General features: G+C 45.6%; 1 protein-coding gene across 5 annotated transcripts in view; it reads right to left on the reverse strand.

The window, feature by feature from the left end:
* The window catches only part of ATP13A2 (ATPase cation transporting 13A2), an 831,233-nt gene that overhangs the window by 279,628 nt on the left and 529,991 nt on the right, over window positions 1-21,614 (reverse strand). For all 5 annotated transcript variants that reach the window (XM_086921931.1, XM_086921933.1, XM_086921932.1 and 2 more), the window contains one exon: window positions 15,203-15,272. In XM_086921931.1, the coding sequence (XP_086778057.1) occupies window positions 15,203-15,272 (70 nt within the window). The remainder of the gene's footprint in view (window positions 1-15,202; window positions 15,273-21,614) is intronic.

Raw genomic sequence — 21,614 nt, forward strand, 5'->3', positions numbered from 1 at the left:
GGAGTCGCTATTCTTTTTCGTCAATCTCTATCTCTTAAAATCATATCACATTGTCATGACCAACTAGGAAGATGGGTATTTGTTAATTTTTTGTTAGATAATGTCCCAGTTTCTTTATTAAATGTATACGCTCCTACAATTGGTGACCCTTCCTTCTGGACCTCTCTCTCTCAACAAATCACACAATGTTATGATGACAATTTTATTCTAGCAGGTGATTGTAATGATGTCTTTGACCCCTTTTTAGACCGTAATTCTTTGAGTCAGTTTACTCCTCACAGATCTCATAAATCATTTGTACAAACCATAAAACAACACAAACTCATTGACGCATGGAGACTGTGCAATCCCAAGTTACGAGAATATTCCTTTTTCTCACCAGTACACCACACTCAGTCTCGCATAGATTATATTTTTGTCTCTCATAATATTTCTCAATCCTTGGTTAGGTCGGATATTGGTTCCATTTTGATTTCGGATCACGCTCCGATTACTATAACCATTGACGTTTTGCACAAACCAAATTCCCCTCGTAAATGGCGTTTTACTCTTAATCAAATGGACGACTTATCTTATCATAGAATTTGGGACGCATTTAAGGCTTCAGCCAGAGACTTTATTATTCGTTTTGTCTCCAACAAACGGAAAATAGCGCACCAAAAAACCAACGCTCTTCTTACTAAAATTCAACATTTGGAACACTCCTATTACTCTTCCAAATTCAAAGACTGTTTATCTGAACTCCTAAAAGTAAAATTTCAGTTTAATCAAGACACCACCAATAACGCATCTAATTATCTATTAAAATCGAGCGCGAAATTCTATGGCGGTCAAAATAAAGCTGGGAAATTACTAGCTAACTATTTAAAGGCAAAATAGAATAAGCTAAATATAGAATCGATTTATGGCTCTGATAATTCCCTAAAATTTAAAGATGATATCTTGAATGAATTTTTGCACTTCTATCTAACATTATATTCATCTGAAACTTTGTCGTCTGATCACTCCATTTCTCAATTCCTTTCTAAAAGTCATCTCACCCCTGAATCACGCCCAGATATGTCTTCTTTAGAATTGGATATTACCCAGAAAGAACTTCACGCTGCCCTTAAAATCCTCAAAAGGGATAAAGCTCCAGGCCCAGACGGTTTTACGGTAGAATCTTTTACTCATTTTGCCTCTTTATTAATTCCCAAATTGCATACCCTTATCCTTTCCTTTTTAAACTCTGGAGGATCCACTGGTTCTTTTTCAGATGCCCTTATTTGCCTCATTCCTAAAGATGGCAAAGATTCTCAACATTGCAAAAATTACAGACCCATTTCCTTGGTTAATGTCGACTATAAAATCTTCTCGAAGGCCTTAGTGTTGAGATTGTAATCTCAATTACCAGAGTTGTTAGGTTCCGAACAATCTGGTTTTGTTAAGAGAAGACTCACTACGGATAATACACGCTTATTTTTTTATATCCTCTCTAAAGCCTCACATATCTCTCATCCTTTGGCTGCTATTGCATTGGATGCAGAAAAGGCATTCGATAGGGTTGAATGTCCGTATCTCTTTAGCACACCTAATGGTTTGGCCCCAAAATTATTGCTTTAATATCTATCCTATACTCTAACCCAAGGGCCGCTGTCACTGCTAATGGAAACATTTCCTCTTATTTTAATCTTGCACAGGGTGCTCTCTCTCCCCATTTCTTTTCAATATTGCTTTGGAACTCTTCTTACTAAGAATTCGTCAGAACGTAGACATACACTGCTTTACCTTCCAAGACTCAACAATCAAAATGGCAGCCTATGCGGATGACGTTCTTTTGTTTTTGTCAAATCCCCAAACCTCCTTACCTGCTTTTATGGCTGAAGTCGACTCTTTTGCGTTGGTATCCGGTTACGAATTAAGGGGCCAATTAGGATTGCGGTGAATCTGCATCCTCTGGGCCGGCGGAATCCACCGACGGCCCGGAGGATGCGGATTCACAGCTGCGGTGATTCTAAAGACCCCCCGCCAGATTAGGATGGCTGGGGGGTCATCAGCGGACGGGAAGACCGCCTGCCGCTTTTCCGCCGCAGTCGCCTTCCGACCACGGCAGAAAAGCTCTAATATGGTGGCGATGTCTATCAGACACCGCCAGCCATATTAGGATTTGCATTGGGACATGCCTTTCCGCGATGGCAATGCCGCCACGAAAAGGCATAAGGGCTTTTTTTGGGGGCCCGTTGCGGGCCCCCAGGATGAAGGGGGGGTGGATGGTGCGCATGGGGGTACCTATGGTACCCCCCTGCATTTACATGCACAAAGCGGCAGGCACCGCGCGGTGCCTGCCGCTTTGTGCATGTAAATGTAAAACATGCTTTTTTTAACCTTGCGGCGGGTGCTGCTTCAAGCAGCACCCGCCACAAGGTTAAAGATCCAGTATGTGACCGCCAGGGTGGCGGTCACATCCTAATTGCACCGGAGGGACCGCCGCTGCCCCTGCGGACGGTTCCTCCACCTCAGGGGTGGCGGACAGACGCAGGTCCGTCCGCCATCCTAATGAGGCCCTAAATAAGGATAAATGTGAAATCCAACCTTTGACTAAATATACTTCCAGTGCTGACTTTATGGCACCAGGTTTCTCTTGGAGCCCCCAATCTATGAAATATTTGGGTTTACATTTTTCCCCTTCCAATTTCAGGAACAGTAACGTGATGTATGGACAAATGTATTCATAGAGTATCCTCCTTGACGGCAAAATGGCATCCTCTGTATTTATCCTGGTGGGGGCACTTGGATACCATCAAAATGATGCTTTCTCCCATTGTTCTATACACACTCTCCAACATTCCGGTACCGATTCCCCTTAAATATTTAAAAAAAATGTATTCTATCTTATCTGCCTTCCTAAGGGGAAACAAGAAATCACGAATTTCTACTTGCAAACTAACTCGCCCTAAATCAGAAGGGGGGACAATCTTCCCAGACTTCCCTCTTTATCATAAATCTTTTACATTAACCCAATCTTCATGTTGGTTTTTAGACTCTTCTACAAGTTGCCCTCGCTGGACAAATCTCGAACGATCCTATATCTCCCTTTATTCCTTCTCCGAATACCTATCCTTTATGGGTAAGCCACAATCTGTTTCTACTCCTATCCTTAAGTTTACATCGAGGCTTATTCCTGCTCCCTCTCTCATCACCTTTTATGAACTTCTTATTTGGCATAACAAACACATTTTAATAAACAATAAACGATTCTTTTGGAAATCTTGGCACTCCCGAGGGATTATATGGGTTCATCAGTTGTATTGTCAGAATTTACTTATGCCTTTCACACAAGCTAGTGTTGTTTTAGGTCTCACTTCCTCCTTCCGCACCAAACACTCCATTTTAAAACGAGCAATTCAATGTGCACACGTACAGTATACCACACCCCCTCCAGACGCACTTCCTACCCCTACCGGTGTAGATAATCTACGCACCTTATTATTGCGTGGATCTAAAGCCTCTATTATTTACAAATTTCTACACTCCCCAGCTACTCCAAGAGACAAGACTAAAATAGAACTATCTTGGGAGAAAGACCTAGACACTTCCTGGACTGTGGATTTCTGGAATAAAATATGGCTTAAACTTAGAAAATCATCTAGAGCTGCAAACACGACACAGACTCTCTTCTTCATTTATAATAGACTTTTACTCACTCCATCCACCTCACAGGCATGCTAGTCTTGCTCGCTACCACACGCTGACTTGCTTCACATGTTGTTTACATGCAAATTTGTTCGTCATTTTTGGGGCCAGGTTTGGTCGCAACTTAATTCCATTTTGCACTCCAAACATTCCTTTTCTATCCTACATATTTTTATGGGTAGCTTATCTCCTATTTGGAAACACACCCACATGAACGTAAAGATTATTGATCTATTACTAGAAGTGGCCTTCCAACAAATCACCAAAAACTGAAAGATTTGACCAAACTCTCGTATCAAGTATGGTGGTATGCTATTTGCTATAATCATAGATTAGACACTTTCTTTGTATATCCATAGCATTTAGCACCCAAACGCTTAGATTTATGGGAACCGGTCGTACTCTTTATTGACACTAGTGCCCAACGTCTTTCCTCAGTTACTCCTCTGCAGCAAGAAGTACCTAAACCTCCATGACTTCCCTTTCTTGTTCGTATATAACTTTCTTTATACTTTTCATGCATTGTATTATTTTCCCTGCTATGTATTAATTTCTTCTTCATTTTTTGATATGATTTCTGATGAAATTGTTTTCATTGTTCTAGTCATTATTCGAATGGTTTTATATCTCTTGTTTTGTTTTCCAATCTAACTGATGTATTATTTATATTCCCATTACTTTTATTGTCTTTATACTATTGTATATCATGATGTTGTTTCTTATTAATAAACTTCTTTTTGAACTTAAAAAAAAACTACATAACTCCTTATTTTATTATATAAAAGTATCCGAAGGAGATTAGTGTCTTGTTGTTTTAAGGGGATGCGTGTTTTAATGTTTTTTACTCACTAGAGCACTTTTTCTTCTCTTTTCTGTGAGCCCTGGAACGTGATAATTATACATACAAAAAAGGACAGACAGAAAAATGTGATATTTTGCAATGAATACATTAATTGCAGTATAATATTATTGGTTGTCCTGTTTCATACTTTCCTTTGATTGTCTATGTACATTCGGGTCCCAAATGAAAATGTATAGGCCTTATTGTTTTTCTTTTTCCTAAAAGAAACGTTTCAACACCAATTGGCCCTAATGAACCACTGTGCTCCAAACATTATCTATTACCTCAGGTTCTTGCAAATTGGGGGGTTCCGTTGTTTTGAAAATACATGACAACCAATGAAGGCTGGATTACAGGCCCATTTTGCTGTATTTAGCACCATAGGTAAACTTTCATTGCATGGTCCTGGCCAGAGGTGGCTCGTCCTAGGTTCTGCCTCCCCACCATGGCTAGCTCAGGCGGCCTGCCTCTCATTTGATATGTGGCAGGTTCTTCAGCGATTTGCTGAAATGTGGCCTTCACTCGTAGGTGTGCTACATTGCCCACAGGGCACTGTAGCACCAATCAAAGTACAGATTCCGTTTCCCAAAAGAGAAAAAAGATAAGGGGGGCAGAGAGCCAGAAAGAAAGGGAGAGAGAGTAAGAGACACACATAGAGCAGTGGAGAAAGGAAGACTGAGAACGCGTACACTTGTGCGTGCTGTGCAGCTACTACATATCCTGTCAAATGACCCTCTGCCATACATGATCGATCCAGCCAGTTTACTCTTTACAGCAAATCACACTTACTATTCGAAGAGTTATCCTTTGTTTGTTATATGCATGGGCTTGTGAGACGCAACCAAAGTATCAGGAAGCCGCCATACATGGCATTGGGTCACTTGGCAGCAATGTCTCCAAAGGTCCTCCTAAGTGGAAGCAAAAGCCTCTGGGACGGATGAGTGTCTGGGCCAAATCATTACCTCATTCTTGTTTCTCGTGTCATCCTGAGAAGAGCAGATCATGCAGTGAGACTGTGAGGGATGCTTACACTCAAAGCAGGAATGATACACGAAAAGTTGGAGTGTGGCACTCAAAGCGTAACAGAGAAGTATGCTGAAATTCGCAGAAAAGCAGGCTATTACAAACTGGCAGCATCAGCAGGCAGTGGTGCAAGTGTGACTGGCTATGTAATATTGACATTAGCAGATGGACGTCTTGGTGGAAATGGCACTGCTTATCTGCCAGTGGAGGTCTGACAAGTTCAGTAGTGCTCCAGTGCTAATTATGGGCCAAAGAGCCTTAGCAGGCGGTGCCAACACAAATGGCGCTACAGAGTTGGTCATGGGGCAGACAGTTTTCCCAAGAAATGGTCTGCAAATAATGCAGAGTGCTCGTAATGAGAAACTGATAACCCAGCAGGAGTTGCTGTATGGAGTGCTTCAGGATTTCTGGCCATGGGATGATGACGGTCTGCTGAAGGTGACACTGCAGTGTAGGACCAGTGTGTGAACTGCGGGGATTCAAGGGCCTTATCAAAAGACTCTACTGGGAATTATCAGCTCTGCTATCTAAGAGGATCTTGATGTCTCAGTAAGGATGCTGCAGGGAATGGTGCAGCGTTCTGTAGGTGTCTACGAGCCTATCCAGAAAAGAACAGCATGGAGTTGTGTAGGACTGACTGTTGGCCGGAAGGTGCTAATTGACACTGCAGTAGATAATAATTTGTTAGCTGTGGAAATTGAAAGGATCAGCATGAGAATATTCTGAAAATGACAGCAATAAGTGATTCAGGGAATAGTGCAGGAGTGCTGCAGTTTAGGGGCCAGTGATTGGCGTGCGAATCTTACAGCACCAGTAAAAGTCAGTGGAGCATATATGGGGAACTGGAGGTGCATCGTCAATAGCCCCAAGGTGCTGCACTAAGGAGTATGTGGAGTGCTCCTGGAGGGCAGATTGAAATGACAATAGTACTGCATTGTCCCCATCCAGGCAGCGGGCTGCTAGCACTAAAAACACTGATGGGGTTGGCACTGTTAGTGTAAAGCCCCTGTGTGGAAGTGGGCAGCACTCCTTTGAGAAATGTTTTGGCCATAGCACTTATTTGTTTTACAAATTTAAAACTGTTGATGGGACAGGAGATAATGTGATTGTGTTGACTATGAGCACCAAGGTTTAGGGTTAGCTCTTTGCAATTGCATTTCATGTTGCAGTGGAATTAGAGACTACAAATATTGATTCATCTGATGCAGATCATTCATAAGGTCCATTGAAACCTGTAACGTTGACATGCCCTGGCACAATGGCTCCAGGTAGTTCTCATCATAATGAGGGTCAACATGAGGATGAACGTACTTGCATTGAGGATGCTCCCCGACCACAAAGGGTAACAGGTGTGGTAATCCTTTAGGAATTTCTGATTAAATGGGCCAGGCATGCACCAACAAAGTAATCACCCCCATGTTTCTCGTCTGGTATTTCACTCCAAGCTGCAACGGGCTCATAAAACCAGCAAAAGGACCCTCATTTGAGAGCCATACTCAGTCTGCAGAATGTTGACTTCATGATTTTTTTTTATGGCAAGAAGGTGAGAGCAACAGTCTGATCTGAGATTAAAGTAATTGCAGCCTTCTTTTTCAGAGAAACCTTCGCTGCTGAATTTCATGCTATCACTTTCTTAGATATATGACTTCGCGGGTAGTGGGAACGAAGCTTACTGTGCTGTTATGCATGGACAGTGAGTCCTCAGCAGAGTCATCGACAAACCTGCTGTCAAATGAGTCATCAACAATAATGTAATCATCATCAAAGAGGGGAAGATTGAGGAGATCATGGTGCGGTGTTACTCAAAGCCAAATTCCCTTTTCATTGAAAAAGTACAAGCCTAGTCTAAACAATAAATAAATAACACATGCAAACCGGATGCAAGGCTTTTGTACATCTGTCAGCGAGATTGACGGTCACTTAGTTTAAGAACCAGTTCATCAATAAGTCTATTTTGATCCAACACATCTTGAGAGAATTGAACACGCTCAAGAGGTTTACCTATACAGCAATACCAAATGGATTGCTAGGTAGCATTGGAATTGGAGAAATCATTAATTGTTTTGATTCTCCCAACATCCGTGCTGGCAGAAAATCAATCTACAAACTGCTTCATTGAAATGATTATAGATTCCCCTCCGCAGTGATCTTTCGACATCAGCAAGGAACTCTGTATTTTGTATTGACGAGTCTTCTCAAAAAAGTTTAGACTGCGTAGAATCCTTATTTGTGTCTACAAAGTCTTGAAGAAAAACATATAGATACTTTTGTTTGAGTGCTACGCTATTCTATGTGTGAGACGACGTCCTTTAGGGTCCATACACGTATATCAATAGATAATATGCATGTCTTGTCCTGAAAAAGGTGAAAAAATATTTAACTTTCACCGATAGGCTGCGTCGACAGTTGTTTTTATAAATCTTTAACCCATTTGCAAGTATATTGTTTTTAATTTGAATAATATGTATAAAAAGGATAAAACCTTTGTATCGATGAGATTATGTTGACATGATTCTGTTAATTTAAGCATTTGTACTTTGTCAATATTTGTGAAATATCATGAGTTCTTTTAATAAGTTTTTAATCAATCACAATATATTTTAACATATGTTTTATATTACATTTTAGAGTGTATTGGTTATCATTGCTTCACAATTCAGCAACCTGGAAGTTCTCATTCTTTTCTTATTCTTTTTCTTTTATGTTGATTCTATCAAAAGATCTCTTTGTGAGAAGCTTTTATATACTATATCACATAAGCCTTACATTCGGTTTGCCTCTGTTATTTATTTATTGTTTAGACTGGGCTTGTCCTTCGATCAATGAAAAGGGAATTTTTGTTTTGTGTTACACACACCCGTCTGTTTTCTAAGTACTAGGGTACCTCCCTCATTTTTTGGTGATAGTCAGCGGTGTTGTCATTGACGGTTAGGGGTGCCAAAGAGCCTCATTTTGATCTGCTTACCTTCCTCCAAATAAAGTTTCAAACGTTTTTTAGACTAGGTAGTGTAAGGGGGTTCATAATTGATAAAGGAGGCTCTTCAACCTTGGTTTTGTTTTGGAGAATCTTGAAGCAAACAAGCAATTTTCTTTGCCATTTAAGGTCTTTACTGAGAACTGTTTGCAAATGTTGCAGTGTTTAACATTTTGTTAAGGATACAGGCACTAGATGCATTCCTTGTGTGGACCTTTCCTATATAATCTATTATTTCCACCGAAGCTACAGGCTCTAAAGAGGGATTTTTAGGAAATGTTTCCAGGAAGTAGAAATGTCAATAATTCTTGCCAGACCAAAAATAAAGGGAACAAACTCCTAAGATAAAGTGCTAGAAGAGATAGAAAACCAGGGACAATTAACAAATTTAATTTCTAGAAGAGCAAAGAATGGGTCTGAAGCACAAGTTACTACTTGTGTAACAATATATCTGTAAGAGACAGTAGTTAGTGATAGATTCCTTAACTTAGAATATCCCCAGGCGTCCGACTGGATCCGGAAAGTTTTACTAGCAGTACCTCTGCAAGTCAGTAGGCGGCGTCATGCGGCTCCCCATCCGTCACTGGGGTCGTAAGCGCCGAGATGACATCACGGAGACTACTTAGGTGCCACCCATGCGCGCTGAGGTCAGTTCTGTACACGACTTTCCGCGCCACTGGTGCCATGAAACTAGGGCCCTGAATGGGATGCCCTTAATCCTAGAAATCAGTTCGCAGAACGGGGAGGATGGGTGGGGCGGTAAGTACTCTACCACTACCAACTGTCTCTTACAGATATATCGTTACACAAGAAGTAACTTGTGCATCTGAAAGAGACACGTTAGATATAGATTCCTTACCTTAGAATAGATACCCCAGCAATACCAACCCCGGTGGTGGGTCTGCGAACAAGATTACACCAGAAAGTCACAGAGAAAAGAACGGCCAAAGAAGCCGTCTCTCTGGACTTGACTGTCAAGGCAGTAATGCTTGGTAACCGTGTGCAGCGAGGCCCATGTAGCTGCCTGACAAATGTCCTGCAATGGAACACTGCGTCCCAAGGCAGTAGTGACTGCTGTCGCCCTGGTAGAATGGGCATGCAGCCCCACAGGTGGCTCCTTCTTGGCCAATGAGTAACAAGCTTTTATGCACAGAACAACCCACGAGAGATGGTTCATTTGTGCACGGCCCGACCTTTTTTGGCGCCCACGTAGCCAACAAAGAGTTGGTCATCCACCCTGAATTGTTGCGTGCACTTCAGACAGAACGAGAGCGCACGTTTTGGGTCCAGACGGTGGAGCCTCTCTTTTGAAGGATGCCGAGCCGGAAAGAAGGTGGGCAAGGTGATGGTATGCCCAATGTGGAAGGGCGTGACAACCTTTGGCAAGAAAGAAGGACGGGTCCTTAAAACCACCTTGTCCGGCTGAACAGAAAGGAAAGGAAGTTGAGAAGAAAGAGCCTGGAGCTCACTCACTCTTCTGGCAGAGGTGATAGCTACCAGGAAGGAAGTCGTTAGAGTGAGAAGACGTAAAGGACAGGTATGAAGGGGCTCAAAAGGAGCGCACATCAGATAGGTCAAGACAAGACTCACGTCCCATTGAGACATTATGAAAGGCACTGGAGGAAACGTGTGTGTAATGCCTTTGAGAAAACTGTTAACAACCGGGGGACTTAAAAAGAGAAGGCTGATCTGGAAGCCGTAGAATGGCAGAGATGGCCGAAAGATAATCCTTGATAGTGCCCAGAGCAGAGCCCTGCTGGGCCAAGGATAGAAGGAACAGAAGGAACTCAGAAAGAGGGGCAGAGTGGGGATCCACAGCCTTTGCCGTGCCACAAATGTATTCCACCTGCAGGTGTATACCGTTTTAGTGGAGGTACACCTGGCTGCCAGACTGACATCACAGACTTCGGGAGGAAGATCGAAAGCTGTCAACTGTCGCCGCTCAATCTCCACGCATGGAGGGAGGCTGGACAGGTTTGGGTGGAGGGCCGCCCCCTGCTGCTGCGACAGAAGATCCTCCCGAAGAGGCAGTCAGATCGGGGATCGATTGCCATGCTGAGTAGCTCGGGATACCAATATCTTCGTGCCCAATCCGGAGCCACAAGGAAGACTTGGGTCCAGTCGCGGCAAATCTTCTTCAGCACTCTGGGTAGAAGTGGTATGGGCGGAAAGGCGTACAATAGACCGCAACTCCACTCGTGACGAAAAGCGTTGCCAAGCGAGTGCCGCCTTGGAAATTCCAACGAAGAGAATTGATGACATTGCTTGTTTGTGGCGAATAGATCTAACCAAGGCTCTCTCCACTGTTGAAAGAGACCTTGTGCCACCTCAGATTGAAGATGCCATTCGTGATCAATCAAGCACCGGCGACTGAGTTAGTCTGCCCTGGCATTCAGAGAAGCTGCCAGGTGTTGAACCACCAAGGTAATGCCTTGATGTTCCAGCCATGTCCAGAGGCGCAGAGCCTCCTGACATAGGGTCCACGACCCCACCCCGCCCTGTTTGTTGCAATACCACAGGGCGGTGGTGTGGTCTGTGAATACCTGCACTACACTTCCCCAGACAGAGGGAAAGAATGGCGTCAGTGCAAGTCGGATCGCCCGAAGCGCCAAAGGTCGATATGGAGCCGAGACTCCGCCGGAGACTAGAGGCTTCTGATCTCCGCCTCTCCCAAGTGGCCTCCCCATCCCAGGAGGGATGCATCCGTCACCACTGTGTGCTCTGGTTGGGGAAGGGAGAGGGATCTGTCATTGTTGGAGAACCCCAGCTAATGCAGGAGGTCAGCCGTAGTCTGAAGGTGGGTGACTACTGCCTGGGGTGAGCCCGCCTTCAACAACCAGTCGTCGAGGTAGGGTATATTGACACCTCTGACCTGCGTAGATGAGCTGCGACCACCGCCATCATTTTCGTGAACACCCGAGGGGCACTGGTAAGGCCAAGGGGGAACACGGCAAACTGAAAATGCTCCTGGCCTACCATGAACCGCAGGTAACGCCAGTGGGCCGGCAGGACGGGGATGTGAAAATATGCGTCCTGCAAGTCCAACGCTCCCATCCAGTCTCCAGTCGAGGGCAGCCAAGACCTGAGGCAGAGTCAACATCTTGAACTTCTCCTTCCGGAGGAAACGATTGACGTTCCTGAGGTCCAAGATGGGGCACAAGTCCCCCTTGGGGACCAGAACGTAGTGGGAATAACAACCACATCCTACTTCTGGCCCAGGAACGCGCTCAATGGCCCCCTTGGCCAAGAGGGCCAGAACTTCCTGTTGGGAAAGCGCAAAGTGATCCCCGACGTGGTGGAACTGAGGTGGCATGGCTGGGGGGGGGGGCTATACTCGAAAGGGAGGGAGTAACCCCTTTGGACGAGTTGCAGCACCCACTTGTCGGAGGTGACAGAGCGCCAGTGGGGAAGGTGAAGTTGAATCCTGCCGCCCACTGGCGTGGGGTGCATCCCAAAGCTCAGACTAGGAAGGCTTTGGGGTGGATGTCGCAGGGGTGGAGTGGACTGACCCGCCGGCCGGCCCCCTGTGCCGCCACGGCGGCCTCCACACCCACGGCACGCTGAGTCTGGTTCTGCGCAGGCTTCTGACTGAATGAGCGGGCAGGGGCGCCCCTCCCATGAACATGAAAAGAATGAAAAGTAGACGTGGCTGGGCGCGTGGCAGAAAGGCCCAAGGACTTGGCCGTAGTTCGAGAGTCCTTAAAACGCTCCTGCGAACTGTCGGCCTTATCACCAAACAGGCGAGTGCCGTCAAAGGGCATGTCCATGAGTGAGCTCTGGACGTCCGGGGAGAACCCGGTAGATCTCAACCAGGCGTGGCGACGAAGCGCCACAGTCATTGAAATAGCCCTACCGAGGGAGTCCGCGGTGTCTAAGCCACAAAGAATGGCAAATTTAGCCGCATCCTTACCCTCGGACACAGCCTCAGACAGCACAGCCTGGACCTCTTCCTGGCACTGAGGTAAGACCTGAGCAACGTCATCCCACACTGCGTGGGAATAGCGGCCCAACAGACATGCGGTGTTCACCGAACACAGTCCAAGCTGGCCGAGGAGAACAACCGCTTGCCGAACTGCTCCGGCCTTTTAGAGTCTTTATCCGGCGGAGCCGTGGGAAAGACACTCTGGGATGTTGAAGCTTGAATGACCAGACTCTCGGGCGTTGGATGAGTGGTCAGAAAGGCAGGGTCACCCTCCGCCAGGCGATTACGCCTGGCGAAGTTCTTATCCACAGGCGCCACTGTGGCTGTCCGTGACCAAGTGCCCAACAAGACGTCAGTGAGGGCGTCACTAAAGGGCAGCTGAAGTCGACGCCGACTGGAGCACCTCAGTGAGGAGATTAGTCTTTAGGGCCACCATAGGGAGATCAAGGTTAAGGACCTCAGCTGCCCGACGGAGCACCACCATGTACGAGGCACCTTCCTCCATAGTGGGCGGGGGAGAGGCAAACCCCGGATCCGAGGGTAAGTGGAGGCCGCCAGCCTCCTCAAAGATGTCTGCCCAAACCTGCTCAGAGTCACACTGACGAGCAAGAGGGTCCTTGGACCCCTCCCAGTCGTCCTCCACCTCTGCAGTGGGCGGCGTAGACTGCAGCGGCGGGGCAGGGACCGGGAAGGAACAAACGGGGCCGGACCGGCACTGTGTCCCAATTAATCCCAGGCGGGGACAAAACCGTCCGGGAACCGGGGCCGAGGCGGAACCAACGGCATCCACTGCAGTGCGGCAGGCAGAGCCTAAGGTGGCGCTGGGACCGGAGCCAGCAGTGTGGGACCTCGTGGCGCCGTGGACGGAGCTAACGGCGCAGGATCCTGCGGCGCCGGGCCCAGAACCGCGGGTGGAGTAGACGGTCCGGCAGGATCCTGACACAGGGCCGCGGGGCTCAAAGGCGCACCGGCGGGAGCCCGAGGCCTAAACAGGCGGTCCATGGCAGCAAGGAACTCTTGCATCTGTGCGGGACTCGCAGACGGACCCGAGTAAGGCGGGTAGGCCATGGGACTCCAGGCTCCGAAGGAGCCACAGGGGCGGAACCCCTCGTTCGCATCGGGGGACAGACGGGGGGGGGGGCATCAGACAGCGACAACGCTTCTTTGACTTATTTTTGTGTCGTCTCTTACCCGAATCCGAGGGTGAAGACTTGGAGCACAAAGAGTGGTGATGGTAGCCCCACGAGCGTTCACTAGAACGGCCCCTGGACCACGAACAGCGCTGGGATGGAAGTCGAACTTCAAGCAACTTCCGGTGCCGCTCCCTCAAGGCCTTCGGGGCCATGGCCCGACAGTCCAGACAGGACCGGGAGTCGTGGTCGCGTTCCAGGCAGGAGAGATAGACTTCGTGGGGGTCCGCCACCGACATATTGCAACAGCAGGACCCACAGGTTTTAAAACCGGGCATCCCTACGTGCACCAGAGAAGACCAACAAGAGACAAAAAGTCCTCCCCAAAAATAGTCAAAAAGTGACTAAGGTACGTGCTCTAACCGGATTTGCGCTTACTGCACTGGAAAAAGAAAGAACAGACATCAGCACGCATGAGTGGTGCCTAAGTAGTCTTCGTGATGTCATCTCGGCGCTTACGACACCAGCAACAGATACAGAGCCGCATGACGCCACCTACTGACGCTAGGTACGGCTAGCAAAACTTTCCGGATCCAGTCTGACACCTTGGGATATTTAAAGGTAAGGAATCTATCACTAACGTGTCTCTTTCAGATTGCACTCCCTTCCACATAACATGCAGTAGAAAAACTGAAGTATAGAGACCTCTGGGGTAAGTGGTGTTCAAAGTAAAGTAGTTTTACTGGCGGTGGTTTCGTTATTTCTCTAAGGTGGTGACAGAGATTATGGCCTCTGCAGGTCTTCAGTATAGACCACTGCTATGTGAAGGTTACTGTTGGACTTCAAGCTCGAGGTTGGGCAATGATTCACTCATGTGAATCTATGAAAGATCCAATGCTGAGGAAATTTAATACCTTATACTTGAAAATCCTCTACGCAAAGTACCAAGTAAATAGAAATGCGCATTTGAAAACTTGGGATAAAAGTATTCACAGTTTATTACTCAATATTATAGTAACTTTAAGTAAAAACTTTCTACATGAACATAGATCCCCTAAGTGACATGTTTGAATGTTACGTTCAGCTGTGTCTTTCAGAAACACAAGGCTATCAGCAAATCACTAATTCGCACAACAGACCAAGCCTCCTCATTTTCTATTGCGCCTTTGTATTCAAACCTTTGCTGGGCCGGTGATTATTTCCCACCCATGCTGGTTAAATGCCTAGTAACTGCACCAAAACATGCTGTACCATTCGAAAAAAAGAGCCACACACTACAGCATCAATAAAATAAAAGACAAAATGTATTTTTCAATTCATTAAACATTGAGTCTGTGACATAGGATCGGCTTGCCCATGCCTTACGTGCCCAATAACAGAATGCCACGAGGCAAAAAAAGGGTGACATTTTAAGGAGTCCAGTGAACCTTCTGAGGACTAATCAACTAAGATCACAAAACAAAAGCAGCAGGTGCTGTCCAAATAAGAACCATGAACCGAAATCTACCAATAACATTTGTATGCCCTCCTAGCACCTCATATATTTGAAAATCCTTCATATTTACTATTTTGTCATTGCTAAAAGCTCAAAAACGAAAAACCTGGCACCGACTACAGAGATCCAAATGCACATTTTTTACCTCTTCCACTAACAGTCGGAGATAGGATTTCACCGGCACATCTATCAGGTTCTGGCCATAAATCTTCTTCCTGCAGAAAAATAAATCAAAAATATTCATAAGGCTGCACTGCAGTGGAGACGTTTCCTCGGATGGGAGAAAGGGACAGGACCCAGCACTCCTAAACTCTGAACATTCCCGAAGCAGAAAATCTAGCTGATTGTCAAACGAAAAAACTCCTTTTTATTTGCATTTTAGTAGCAGTATCGAAAAACAATGTACCTCATCTCTGCAGATGCAGCAACGCAGCGCCCAAAAGAGCTGACAACAGTATATACAGACATACAAACGGTGTGGCAGATACAACATATTTTTTGTATGAGATGTAGAATTCATTGGTATACTTTTTTCACAACCCTGGACTTTCTCACGAGCACAGAAGCTGAGCAGCTGCGATAGCCAGCGTCGGATTGGTAACGGTGGCTATCGGGCAATGCCCGAGGGGCCCGGGTCCGAGTTCCACCTGAGGGCTGCCTTTGAGCAGCCTGGGGGCCGATTTGGGCGGTGTCTCTGTTGTTGGATTATACATAAAGTGGCCCAGTGGGTGTCTAAGTGGCCTTTCTGGAGGGAGATGGGCACTCATTACCTCCTGTATAGCAGCAACAGGTAGAGGTGTCACTCCTTTCCTCTCGCTGGGCCTCCCATACTGAGCGGGACAGGGGGCCTGAGCAGAAGTGGCCTCACTTGATATCAGGTGTGTTTCACTAGTGTAAACTGGTGCGTGCGGGCAGACCTCTGTACTTGGGTCCCACGGGGCTTGTGAGAGTCATCCGTGGCCATGAAAGGACTGGGGAACTGTTGGTGTGGTGGTAGGACAGGAATCAATCAATCAATCATGGGTTTGTTGAGAACAACTATTCACCCGTGAGGGTCTCAAGTTGCTGGGGAGGTGCAGGTTGCAGTCTTACCAAAGCCAAGGATGAGGTGAAAGGCAGAGAGGGGCTGGCACCCAGCCGATGAGACCCAGGGATCAAGCAGCGGCTCTGCTGTCCTTAAAGTGCCTGAGCTCCGAATCTGCCTTCTCACCAAACAGGCGAATGCCATCGAAGGGCAAGCCCATAAGGGATGCCTGTACATCCCCGAAAAGCCAGTAGACTTCAACTAGGCGTAGCTATGGAGTATCTCTGATAAAGGAATCTCTCTGCCTAATGAGTCAGTCGTATCCAGTCTGCAATGCATAGTGAACTTTGCTGCTTCCCTCCCATCAGCAATCGGCTTGGGCCCCCTTCAAGACCATGGGCAGCACTTGCGCAACCGAATCCCAAACTGTATGAGAATATCAGCCTAAGAGGCATGCAGCATTCACTGACCACATTTGCAAGGCTGGTGTAAGAGAAAATCCTCTTACGGAAGCTGTCGAGCCGCTTGGATTCCCTATCTGCTGGTGCGGTAGAGACATGCAGTCCTTGACAACCTGTGCACAGAAGTCTCTTCGCAGGGCTTGGCTCATGCCCGGAGTAGAACATTAGTTAGGGCATCCTTAAAAAAAATGTTCTGTAGGGGCACCTCTATCAAGGCATTCGTCTTGACTGCCACTGAGGGCAGTGTAAGATCCAGGACCTCAACCACCCATCTCACCACCATGACAACGGAAGCTCCTTCCTCTGTAGTGACACCTGGAGGAAAGACTAAGCCAGTGTCTAGGCCATGGGCACCCGCACAAATGTTTCGGGGGGGGGGGGGGGGCAAAGAATTAACACCTGGTTGCAGTGTTTGAGCTAATTTCCGTTTGCTTTTTTTTAACTGTTTAAGCTTGTATTTATTTTGTTACTAAAATATTAAACATTACTTCTGAACCGAGTTTCCCAGCCTCATGCAGTTTTGCACAACTAAACTACTGCAATGCAATATGTGAGAACATTTACATGTATGTAAATGGTCTCACATATTGCATTGCAGAAGTCTAGTTGTGAAAAAACGGCATGAGGCCGGGAAACTCGGTTCAGAAGTAATGATTAATATTTACAAATAAAAAATAAATATGAGCTAAACGGTTAAGGCTAAAAAAAAAGCAAATGGATCTAATAGTAATAGTCGATTTTTTTTGCTCAGATTTGGGTGGTATAATCTAATCTACTGGCTCCAAGGGAGTCACTCGCCTTCAAGGCACGTTAAAGGCAGACGGCTCATCAAGGCACGTTAAAGGCCGACGGCTCATTGTCATTCTTTATGTGATGATCAGCAGCAGAAAGAATGACAATGGGCCTGTCCACAGTCTGCTCGAGGTCGGGGAGGAACTGCTGCAGCCTCTAGAGTTCAAAGAGAAGTGCGAGAGGCTACCAAGTGAGAGAACGTTTAAACTCCTGGGGCTTCTCGTAGGGGAACAGCACAGCCTGCTGTAATTGTGAAAATTACGGACCAAAGGCGTCCGTAAAAGGAATGTTGACGGCCTCCCTGCTCAGCACCCATGGGTGTCTGCTACAGCAGCGTGCGCTGCCTGAGTGATAATACCACATTATCACTGGGCCAGCACCGGACGGACCGGTGATCCAAGGAGGGGGCGAGGGGTAGCGCCCCTCCTTGTCCCCCCTGCGGACGCCCATGGTCTAGGCCACTAACATCGGCCAGTCGCTCATACCAGCTATCATCTAGCTCTTCTTGGGGTCAGGACAGCCTTAAGGATCGTCAGATTCGCCTCAATTTTATTGACCATTGGGCTTATCAGTAAAAGAAGGCACTACTTCCAATACAGAGGGTTGTATTCTGGTCGGACTGCTGCCAGTACCCCGAGTACAGTTACATCTGCACTTTACACAAGGAAAACAAGAACTGCCTTTTCCTTCTTCTGATATATTTTTCTAAAATGAAAAGTGAGCAGCAGTGAGGCAATATTTATGGCAACATGCATGTTTTTTTTCAACACTATAGGTCAGGAAAGACAGAATCGCTGGATGTTTCAACACAATCTGAGATACACCAGTTTTGGTGTGTTTGATTTTGCAGTACTAATTCTGCTTTTATTCTCAGTGTCTGCAGTGAACATAAAAGATCAAGTCACCAAGGATTTAAGCAGTTTGTGGGATAGCTGATGATATGACCATGTATGATGAGGAATAAAATACCCCTGCCATATATATTATAAAGATATTACAAGTCACCTTGAAGTTTCAGTAACTTGTAAAGGGATTCAACCAATGGCCTCATTCCTCTATATGGCCAAGGAACTCCTAGGCGACTTGCAATATCTATATAAAGTATGGTGGGGGTACAATACACCCATTTATTATGGTTATTGTTCCAAAAATAACAGTTGTTATTGTTTATATCATGATGGATTATAAATAATTTTTGTGTTTTGATGTCCAAACAATTGCTATACTATAGACCTTACACACTTCAAAAGAGGGTTTTTTCAACACTTCACTGTGTTTATAAACTTCAGTAGGACTTACCTCTTCTGACAGCACCGGCTTATACACAGCAATGCGGTCATACACCGTCCCAAGGCCTAACACTTGGAATGGAGTCTCGCCCCTTTATCTGTTCCCACTATTACTGGCCTTATGTTGTCACTGACGCACAAACTTGGCCAGCTGGCACACAAACTATTTAAGGTGATACTCTTCCCAGTAGAGGTGGGTGAGCCAATCAAAGCTGGAGCCTGGTATGCATGACGTGGCTGACTCTGGCTCGGCCTTTGAGACCATTCAACCCAAACAGAGTCAAACCAAGCAACCAAGGCACTGCCCCTTCCTCTGCTAAGGCAGTGTTCAGAATAATTAATTGCTAAAAAAAAACAGGCAGGCGGAGCACAATCTTAAGATTTAAAAGTGTGTTATTGTATTCTGAAAAAACTGGAGAGCTAACCTTGTGACAGAACATTTCTGTCCGGATTCTTTGCTTAGTTAATTATTTAATTGCTTTCAGGGAAGTGTTGAGCATCTGCTAAAGTCGTGCTGTTTGTCGAGTCGAGTCAGGTGACCCACCAGCAACACAAACATAGCATCTCCTGCCTAACCTTACACTTAACATGTGCACACATGTTAAAATACGAATTACAGAATTGTTATTCGGCATATCAGATGTCCGAAATTTAAATGGGAATGATGGCACTTTTTTTCCAAGTAGAAGTGAAAGGGAATGTTGAAGCCGAAATGTTTCTGTTAATGCCATCGATGGCCCGTCTGTCTGGAGCGCCACAACGATTTAAGTTGAGGCTAAACACTCCAATCACCACAATTAAATAATTAGCAAAAAGAGTAGTACTTGAGGCCTCCACAGAGTTTGCCCTCCAGGTTATAGCAAAAAGAAACGCATGGTTTTGGGAAAGGAATGTCCTTTGCAAATGGATGTCAGCATGAGTGTACTGCTGCATGTGTAACAGGTATACCAGCATTTTATTTCGGCCGTTGGCCATCATGCTAATCCAGTGTGGGCAGATGCCTAGGCCTGTCGGTGAGATGCCGAGTTCTTTTTCTGTGACCTGGAGTGGCTCACTAAGTGTATGTTCACAATGGGTATAGGTCTACTGTCCATGCCCTGGGCGTATCATGTAAAGCAGTGGCGGGAGCGGACTGATAGTTTGTGAATAAGAAATGTGACCAGACCATTTTCTCTGTCAAGGAGAGGAGAGTGGGTGTTGTGTAAAGTTCAACTGTTATTTGAACCCAAAACCTTGCGCTGACACTCTGCGCGCATGTCCAGTGCTTGTATTTGCATGAGTGTGCAGCACATGCTTGGTAGTAGGACTCTGGGCGTGGAAGAGCGAGTAATAGGATCAGTGAGATCCATTTTGCATCGTCCCTGGTTTAGCTAGGCACATGGGGTGGGGGCAGTTTTCCCAGACGGTGGAGATGTACTGACTGCATTCCTGTGACTAGAGGGCAGACATCTAGATACTAAAGTGAGATAAGATGAAGAGGACGTTGCCTTTACAAAATTCCATGAAAATACTGTTAGCAGAGGACTGCCAATGATTTCATACTCAGCTCTGCCATTTAGAATATGGTGGCAGGGAAGGCTAGGACTACAGATTATGTTGTTCAATGGGAAGAGGTTTCAATGGAAGGCATACACTTTTGTCTGTCGTCGATTACTGCTTCGGGAACCTTAATAGTACAATAGGGGTGTTACTGTTCCTCCACAATTGATACCAAATGATGGCAAGCTAAATAAATGTAACCCATCTATCTTAGACAGTAAAAGTTGTTGAGAATGAATGGTAGAATCTATCAGCTTTGAACAGTGGTATTATCAAAACCACAAGAGTTGTGTGATATTGGATCAAAGGTGTCTTCTGCATTATTAAGGATTTCTTTTATTTGCCACATAATCCATCAACTTCTACACAAGTTACAGATTTTTTTTTAAAAACTTGTTTATTTCTTAAACGAATCAAAAGCTATGAAAAAAGAGCTACCCGTGGGGCCGCACAGAGACAGACCTTCTGCTTTAGTTGCTGAAATTTCTAGTCCAGTGTTAAACCAGAACTAATTAGGTGAATGTTTCCCCAGGTCATATTAATGTGTGAAGATGACAAAATAGTGACATAACGCTACCACCTCATGTGCAGCACGGTGTTACACAATTTACTTTCCTTAACATAACTAAGCAAACCGCACCACATCATTTGGTTGTCTGTTTCCACATAATTCCAGTGGCTTCAGACATATCGAACCAAGCATGTGAAAGAGTTCTCTGAAAATCAAGGGGCAAGGATTTTTGCAGTTCACCAGGTAATCAGGAGCAGTTTCTGTAGAAGGTAATTTCCGAATGGTGCCCCAGGGCGATCAGTACTGTGCGCTCCCATTAGGCACATACAACCTCCAGTGGTTGCCAAGGCAAGCAGTCAAGGTATACCCTGTTAAGTAGTAGGGGTTTGAAAATAAAACACAGCATGACAGACAACTCACAAACTCAGGGTTCAGTTGATACAATTACTTTGAAGAAGAATGGGGCTGTATTTGTAAGCTGTTTGGGTATGGTGGTTACATAACATAGAAAATCAGTGACTGTTTAATGTACTTGCAGTTTAGATTGGACTTCAATGTTGTGCCCTGGAGTAAATGTAACCTAAGGGGAAGATTTCAGGCGTTCCTTTAACCCTTGAAAATTGTCAGATCTTACAACAGCGTGTTTAATTGTATTCAGTTGATAGGAAATGTGTGATAGGAAATCAAGAAATGATTTATTGAATTGAATAGGATCATTCTGGGCCCTTTCCTATTTCTCAGCGGCTGTTTGCAAGGCTGTGCAACTCAATGTGTAGGAGACCCGCAGTTGAGTTTGGGGTAAAAACAATCACAAAAAAACAATAAACCCCAAAACCTGTCACTTAACAGATTTCTTGGTTCCAAAAGGGCATTAAAGGAGACAAAAAAGAGTAACAGGCTTCAGTGTTTCGTATCCTAACTTACAACTGTGAACTTGAAAT

The sequence above is a fragment of the Lissotriton vulgaris genome, chromosome 5 (genome assembly GCF_964263255.1).
Source record: "Lissotriton vulgaris chromosome 5, aLisVul1.2, whole genome shotgun sequence".
Classification (NCBI taxonomy): Eukaryota; Metazoa; Chordata; class Amphibia; order Caudata; family Salamandridae; genus Lissotriton; species Lissotriton vulgaris.